Source organism: Acyrthosiphon pisum, chromosome A3 (genome assembly GCF_005508785.2).
Source record: "Acyrthosiphon pisum isolate AL4f chromosome A3, pea_aphid_22Mar2018_4r6ur, whole genome shotgun sequence".
Lineage (NCBI taxonomy): Eukaryota > Metazoa > Arthropoda > Insecta > Hemiptera > Aphididae > Acyrthosiphon > Acyrthosiphon pisum.
The window spans coordinates 35,099,770-35,108,442 of NC_042496.1; the positions used below are offsets into that span (position 1 = coordinate 35,099,770).

Here is an 8,673-nt window from a genome sequence, read left to right on the forward strand (position 1 = left end):
ATTCTTATTATTTTAAAATTTTTTCATGATTTTTTTTACATAATGCATATTTTGAGTGCATAATTTAAAAATGTTAGAGCATATAAATGCATATTTTTGAACTTTTTTGTGCATATTTTAATGCATATTTTGACAATTTTTAGTGCATGAATGCATGCTTATTCATGCATTTTTTAGTGCATGAAGTAACGAGCCCTGTTATAATTACTAACAACTGTAATTAAATTGGGCACCTTTTCGGGAATTAATTATAATAGTGTTCACGAATATTCAGGTTCACATGCCCGTATTGTAATAATCATATTCTGATGGATACACTGTTTTCACTCACCTTGCAGGCATCTTCATTCTCCTCACCACCCGCGCACAAGAACCCCGCGTGCAGCTTGAACGTGGCGCCGAGTCTCGTGGTCCTCAGACTCTCGACGCACCGTTGAAGGTCCCACAGCGGTACCGGTACCTTCTTGAGCACGCCCGGGTACCGCGGCCGGTCGAAGCTCTCCGCACCCCACCCGGACACCCGGCAACCGGTCCACTGGCGACGGGGTGACACGGCGTCTGGCGGCGATCTCGGCGGCAAACACACAGGGCCCACGTGATCGGTTACCGGCACCGGAGCGCCAGACAGTGTGATCACCGCGATGTCATTGTGCATGTTGGACGACGAATACTCGGGGTGGATCGCGATGCTGGCCACGGGCCTTTCAACGTGCGGCCGGGGCTCCACGTCTCTGTAGATGTCCCAGTCACCCAACCGTACTTTCAGCGTACTGAAGTTCCTGCAATACACACGACCGAGCCGAAACGTTTTTATTTTTTTTCAACCACCGAAATTATTTTTGTGTTTTATATTTTATACGCAGAAGGATCTCTCGCCCGGGGACGGATCCAAAGGGAGGGACAAGGTACCAAGCTCCAAGGATTAAATGTTATAACTAATATTTTATACCCGTTATTATCAAATAATAGATACTAAAACTAACACAATTATATTAGTAGTTGTAGGTGCTAAATATATATAGAATATTTTGTTTTAAATTACTTTGAGAAACTAGTCAAAAAGTGAGCAGTAGATAGTATATGTTTATTGTCTATCAACGCTCCATTTGACACGAATGAATTTCCATTTGTTAAAATTAATGCTTGCCAGGGAAATTCTCCAAATTTAGCCTGTACTCAAAATAAATCAAATTGATTACATTTTATATTATATCAATATCTATAGTATAATGCTAAAAATAATAGTGTCATCAATATCATCATGATATTATATCAAATACATTTATTGTCAGGTATTTAAATCTGTTAACACAAAATACAGAAAATTCAACAGAAAACATTTACCTATAGGAGCAAAAATTAATCTATATTATTAGTGCCGCCGAAGTCTATGATGACGTCGGGCCGTGGCCCGACCTCTTTTTTAAAAAATGTGGCCGGCCGGCCATATTTTATTTACTTCATAACTTTAATATGAGCATGAGTATATTTAAGCCATGATTATGAATAAATGTATATTAGGGTACCTCTATATTAAATAATTAAGATATTGAGGCCGGGAAGTTTTAAAATTGCCCGACCACATTTTAAAAACTTCGGCTCCACTGTATATTATCAACTATCATAAAATGTATTTAAAAAAAAAATTGAATTGTCATAACGTAAGAGCTTTATTTAGTACTTTTGTCAAACAATAGGAAAAGTATAAACATTTTATTTTATAGAATTTATTAGAGAGACATTTTTGTAGTAAATTGTTGTATTGAATGTTCTGTAAAATGATGTATTAATTTATGAAACATTAATGAATGAATTGTAAATTATAATAATTATATTTTTCTTTGTAAATTGTAATTAAACCATAACCTTGTACCTACCTGATCCGGGTTGATTTTGATCCCATCAATGTTCTGCGATGTTACCTTACCACACATTATTAATGGGTTTTCCAACGATGGGTCAGAACAACAATACACTTTTCCAGTTGGGCATTTATCTGGTTTCTAAAAATTTTATCAAGATCCAAATTAATGAAATGTACCTACTTGAACAGTAGTATTAATAGTACTAACTGTGATTATTCTAATGTCTATGGATGCATCATTTTCATCAGATGAACATTCAGATACCATAACACATTTACATTCTTCTATCCATTCTGTCTCGTGCAATAGTTCTAAAATATTTAAATATTCACAAAAAAATATTTTAGGATTAATAAATTACAATATAAAATTTGTCATAGACCATAGTATATAAAATGGACAATACGTACTCATATTATACTAGGTAGTATGCATATTATTTATATGACATATTTTATATATTTATATAAATACTAATGTTTAAGATTATGTACTTCTACTGTAAAATATAACAATAATAATATAATATACTTACTATCTTTTTTTGTTTGCAATTCTAATCTGTCAAATGATACTGCACTAGTAGAATCATTCGGTTTAGACAAATGTATTTTAGAAACAGTTAAAAACATTATGAAACATAGTGTTTTTAAAAACATATTTTTAGTGACTTCTCCTAATACCAATACTTACTATAGAATGAAAAAAAATTAAATCATACACTCTATAAATATGTTTCCCCTACAACTACACATCTTTAATTATATACGTATTGTATAATTGTATAAATAACAATAATTGTTACCTTCAATATATTATGGAACAACAAATTATCGTACAATAAATAAATACAATGTATAATTTATTAAAAAATAATAATAAAGTGCAATACATTATCCAGTATAATATTATTTAGGTTATGATATCAATTATTAAAAAGGTACTTATTTTAACTAGATAAATTATTTTAAATTAAAATAATAAAATACATTGTCATGCAAGAGTAATTTTTATAACAACTGATAAAACAGCTACACGACGTTTGTGACCACATCAACTTCCCATCCAATTCCTGAAAATGTTTTTAATATATCAATACAATACAATATTAAATAGTTAGGTACATTAACTATTATTTATATACAATAGGTATACTTTTCAACAATTTAATATTTTTTTTTAATACATATAGAAATTAATTAGGTATGACAATAGAATATATAACAAGTAGGTATAATAGCTTTATTTTTTTTTTTAATTTTGTATCACTTAAATTAGAAAAACCTATGTCTTTATGTGTCAAACATGCGATGTTTTTATGGCTTAAAATTATTGTTGAAATATTAATGGAGAATGGTATAGTATACTGCAATACCATACATCTATAGTGGTCAATGCATAATTTGGGCGTTTCAACATTAAATGCAGATGAAATAAATGTTTAACAATTATAAGTATTCGAGTAACAATATTCTATATAATATGTACCTATGGTATTTGTTTTAGTTTTTTTTAATATAAAAATTAAAAAATGTACCTATACTATTAATGTTATCATAGGAAAATACTTTAAACAATACCACTTAACCTACTTAGAGCAGTTATCGTTGATGTTTTATTTTATTTGTATTCCTTATTTTTATTAGTCACGATTTAATAGGTTATAAATTTCAAACATAAATATTGTAGATGTCTGTCAATTATAATTTGTATGTAAATATGTAATGTATAGTAGATAACCCTGGGCCTCCACACGAGTATGTCTCAGTGAGGCCCAGTAATCTCATAGATTTAAATTTAAATAAAAAAAATAAAAATAAAAAAAATGTATTCTCCTGCAAATAAACATGTATATACATTGTACTGAATAATATAAACTGTACCTATAATGGGAAACTCACGTGGTAAGCTGTCCGCTTTATAATATTTTATTTAATGAAGTTGTTTTTAAATATATATATATATTTGAAATACCTTTATCCATATATATATATATGTACACAAGACTCTCCTGAGTGACTGATTTATAACAACGCGGAGTCGAGCCTATATTAGAGCTATCGATTTGAAATTTCGATGGTAGATTAATATTATAATTTCACCGTGCACTAAGAAAATATTTTGAAAATTTTGAGTTTAAGGGGTTAAAATCGGAAAAAAACAAAATTGTACGTGTAAATTGTATACCTATATATATAATACGCGTAATGGTTGGTATTGGTTATAGGAGAAATATCTATTTATTTATTATTGGTTGCCATTGGTTATTGTCAGTCGTCAGATACAAGATTACATCATATCGAATTTTCGAACATTGCCTACCAGGGTGGCTGAGTTGCACTTACTGCAGCAAATTACACCCAAAATTAGTGGAACAATCATAATTTTAAGAGTTGCAATTTTTTACGGGCAACAAAGTGCACGGGATTGGTTAGTATATGTATATATAATTCTTGAGTGTATTCTATTAATGTTCATGTATATATAACTTGGGCCGATGACCTCATTTTTCTTAGAAATATGTTTGTAACATTTCTAATAAGAGTTTTACAGAAAGGAAATTTAGTAGTTTCCCGGAAGAGGTGCTCAACCAAAGATTTTAAGATTTACGATGGAAATCTAAAAATGTTATTTGTTTATAAATGGTTACCATTGGTTATAACTTATGTTTAACACAGGACTAAGAACTTTAAGAAAAAGAACATAGACCTTAAGACTTAAGTGGATTGTATACTTTTATTTATAATAATAATTGTGGAGCCGTTTGCTGTGCTCGGTAGTCTGTACAAACTTCGATACGCGACTGATTACAAATAATATAAGATAAACAATGTCACTATCGCGACAGCGTACGATAACGCGACTCGAGCGCTAACAGGTTACATCTTACAGATTATAATATTAATATTTTAATATCTAGTAGAAATTATTAGTAGATAAATTACTAATAAATAATTTTTTGTATATGAATGGTTGCCATTGGTTACTCTGGGAAATTAGGTAAAAGCATGAATCAAATCGTAGCATTTATAGCCTCAAATAAAGAAATTATATCTTAAAACAAAAATATAATAGTTGAATGTAGCTCATATCCTCAAAAACTACTTAACCAATTTTGTGAAAATTTCAAATTATTCAGGAAAGTTTACGAGAGTAATTTAAACCATGTTCAATGTATACCAAATGCTATATTCAATCCGCCATCGACGAATTGTCCATTTCAGTCGAATTAGTTCACAAGAGATGCACAGACACCGATTTTCCCATGAAATTAGGGGTACACTCACATCAAGATAGGTCAGGCACGGATTCAGAGCAAAGATCTGGGGGGGGGGGGGGGCGCAACAATTTTTTTACAACATAAATACAATTATTCTAATAAAATATTACATTTTATTCTTAATTTAAAAATGTAGACATAATAGTAGATATTCAATGTAAAATCAATTTTAAATTGTAGAAAATCAATGTGATAAATAAATTATTGATTATTTAATATAAAAAGCGACAATGTGAAAAGAAGTTTAGATTTTGTTTATTTGTTATTTACCTAATATATAATATTTATATTTATAAAAAAATATGTCTGGGGGGGGGCCTAGACCCCTAGGCCCCCCATCTAGATCCTTCCCTGAAATAGGTACTGTTAAGACAAATCTTTCTCATGGGTAACACCGGGTGGGAAAGATAGGTATAGCTAACCTATAGTATAATATTTAAATTCCCATGTCAGAAATTTGGACATTTAAACTTTTAAAACACTATAGTTTGTAGGTATTTAATAAAGTATCATATATTATAATATATTGTATGGACTATCACAACAATGTACATATCTACTGAACTAATTTATAACATACTAAAATGTAAAATATTACTATAGAATTATTATTGAACTACATACCATTTAATATTTAATATGACTCACCACATTCATTGTTTCCAATAGCTACGTGGATATATCCATCATTTCCAAAATTAGTTCCCCAAGAATTTTTCAAAATATAATATGGATTTTCACCAAGCTTGTACCCAACTATTTCTGCTGCATGATTTAACGAAGCCATACTATTATCACATTGGCTGAGTACACCACCAACATAAAACTGCCACGGTAATGCATTAAGAGCTACAGAAACTGGGCTTTTTGATATATAGGATAACAATAAATCTTCACGATCCACCAAACTAAATCGATATCATTATACAACATGTATTTAACTGAGTCAGATTAATTTTATATATAATTATAATGGCTTACTTCAGTGTTAAAAATGATTTTACTTTTACTCCCTTATCAAAAGTTCTGTAACAGAATACATTTCATTATTATTTTATTTTATTGTTCATTGATTTAATTGTATTAACGTACTTATCAAGTGTACACATCTGATCTTTATATATAGTTGGATAATTTTCTTCTTTATACACGGTAATGTTATTTTCCACCAACCATAAGAGCAAATATACAACACTTCCACCAGTACATCCTTGATTTATTCCTCCCGAACAATCTAACATCTTACATGATATAATAGATTTAGTTGTAATTTTTACAAAATAATTAAGACACAATAACATAGACTATAGTAATATAGGTAATTATATATTATAAATTGATATGTATTGGTATGAAAAAAAAATTGGTTATTTTGAGCTTATAGATTTTTTTAAATGAAAGTGTTACTCAATAGCCTTAATGCACTAAAAATGTTCGAAATATGTATGGAAATATGCAATTAAAATTACTAAATAATGTTCAAAGATAGGTATATTGTAGCTAAAATTATAGAAGAAAAACAAGTAAAACAATATGTAGGCAAATCTGCATAAATATGGAAATTCAAAATATGGTCAAAATACTTAAATATGTCAAATGTACCAAAATGTACAATAATATGCAAAGTTAAAGCCTAATAACTATACATAATAATATTTGCATCTTTGTGTAATATAATAATTTAAAATTGAATGTTTTATTTGTTTATGTATTTACTGTGTACCTATTTATTATAATTTATCATTTATGACATGAAAATATGAAATCTATTATACATTTTCACGTAACGAATTTTTTTTTTTTTTGACTAAAACCAAAATCAATAACTGGACCGATACGAAAAATAGCCATTTTAAATTACCCACTTCTTGTACACTAAATGTTTGTAACAATCCTGTTTTGATGGCATAAACAGATTCAATCAATTCTACCACACTAATTGCCCAACAAGCTCCACAGTTTTTTTGATTTCGAACAGAAGTCACCACTCCTTTATCCCTCCTTTAAAAAAACAAATTAAAGTTTCATCAATGTTACTAATTTTTCAAAACAAATATTGCTTAACCGATAGTAAATATTAGGTACCTAAGTACTAGTGTATTAACCATTTCTGGTGGGAAATTGAATATAATTGGTGCACAAGATACCAGAGATCAAAATTAAGGAGATTAAAATTCCTACTAGAATTCAAAAGCGTCGGGAAAAGCAAAGAAAAATGGAAATTTTTACGCAAAACCAGTTTTTGACAAAATTGATTTTGTTTTTTTGGTGTAACTCAAAAACGAATAACTCTAAACACAATGACAGTAGATACTCGAAATTTAAATCAAATATTTACCTTTATTAGTATTTTCTATACGCCATACATTTTTAAAAATATTTCTACTCTTTTTGAGTTATTTATAGCCTATAGGCATAAGAAATTTTCGATTTTTATTAGTTTTTTAAAATTGTTGGCAATAAAAACTGTCAAAAAAAATTGAAAATTTATAAGGACAGGTTATTTATTCTAAAACTAAACTAACCTAAAAATTTGATGAAAGTTTAAGTACCCGCAAATAATAGTTTTTGAATTACAGCAAAATAAGAAAATTTTTCTATGAGAATTTGTTAATTTATTGGTGAATATCTAATGACCAACTTCAAACGCTCATACAAAATTAATATGACTTTCCAATTAAACTTTTTAATACATTTTCAAATTTTAGATATAAATGATAGAAAATGCTAATGTATCTACACTTTTTTTTTAGAATTGGACCAAAAAACAAAATTGAGTTTTTCGAAAACTGGTTTTGCGTAATAATCTCTGTTTTTCCTTGATTTTTTCCTGATGCTTTTGAAGTTTTAAAAACTACTGGAAATATTTCTCAAATACGCCAACTAGATTCACTTAACCAGAAAAGTTACTGAAATTAAAAATCGAAGCATTATATTAACTACTTATCGTGCACACGGACACAAAAAAAAACACGCACATACATTATTGTGAAATACATATCGCTCCGCTCAGAATCTAAAATAATATGTCAACAATTTATGTAATTATCATTGTATGGCTAACTTAAAACTGGCATTTAAAAAAAATTATCATGTATTTAATACATTGACATTCTAACAGAAATTATTATACTTATAACTTATACAAATATCATATTTCTATTATAATAGGTACCAATCAATGCTTGATAAGGTTGCTGTTGTAATAGACCGCTTAGATCTTGCCATACTAAAAGTTCCTGTACGTGGTGTCCTTAAAGTGACTGAATTAAGGTATATTTTAGTAAATTCTTCTGTTGACAAATCTGAGAATTCTGTGATTCCATAATTGGTACATCCATTACATTTCTGACTCAAAAGTTGGATAGTTTTTAACGATTTCTGAAAGAATGATTGAATAGGGTTATTCAGTTATTGTATAAGTATGTTATATACAAGTATATAACAGTAATGACAAATTAAAATACTGTCTTATAATTTATAAATACAGTCTCTTCTCTCTCATTAAAAATAATATATCATTAAGAG

General features: G+C 28.9%; 2 protein-coding genes across 2 annotated transcripts in view; both read right to left on the reverse strand.

The window, feature by feature from the left end:
- LOC100169399 (phenoloxidase-activating factor 2) overlaps positions 1–2,672 on the reverse strand; it is a 4,764-nt gene extending 2,092 nt beyond the window's left edge. The window contains exons 1-5 of the mRNA XM_016804311.2: positions 2,401–2,672; positions 2,073–2,176; positions 1,878–2,003; positions 1,043–1,170; positions 332–779 (exon numbers count right to left, since the gene is read on the reverse strand). Coding sequence (XP_016659800.1) covers positions 332–779; positions 1,043–1,170; positions 1,878–2,003; positions 2,073–2,176; positions 2,401–2,524 — 930 coding nt within the window. The 5' untranslated portion in view covers positions 2,525–2,672. The remainder of the gene's footprint in view (positions 1–331; positions 780–1,042; positions 1,171–1,877; positions 2,004–2,072; positions 2,177–2,400) is intronic.
- Positions 2,673–2,778: 106 nt separating this feature from the next.
- Positions 2,779–8,673, reverse strand: part of LOC100572803 (cathepsin O-like) — a 6,832-nt gene continuing 937 nt past the window's right edge. The window contains exons 2-7 of the mRNA XM_003244412.4: positions 8,321–8,526; positions 7,011–7,146; positions 6,238–6,386; positions 6,127–6,171; positions 5,794–6,053; positions 2,779–2,937 (exon numbers count right to left, since the gene is read on the reverse strand). Coding sequence (XP_003244460.1) covers positions 2,897–2,937; positions 5,794–6,053; positions 6,127–6,171; positions 6,238–6,386; positions 7,011–7,146; positions 8,321–8,526 — 837 coding nt within the window. The 3' untranslated portion in view covers positions 2,779–2,896. The remainder of the gene's footprint in view (positions 2,938–5,793; positions 6,054–6,126; positions 6,172–6,237; positions 6,387–7,010; positions 7,147–8,320; positions 8,527–8,673) is intronic.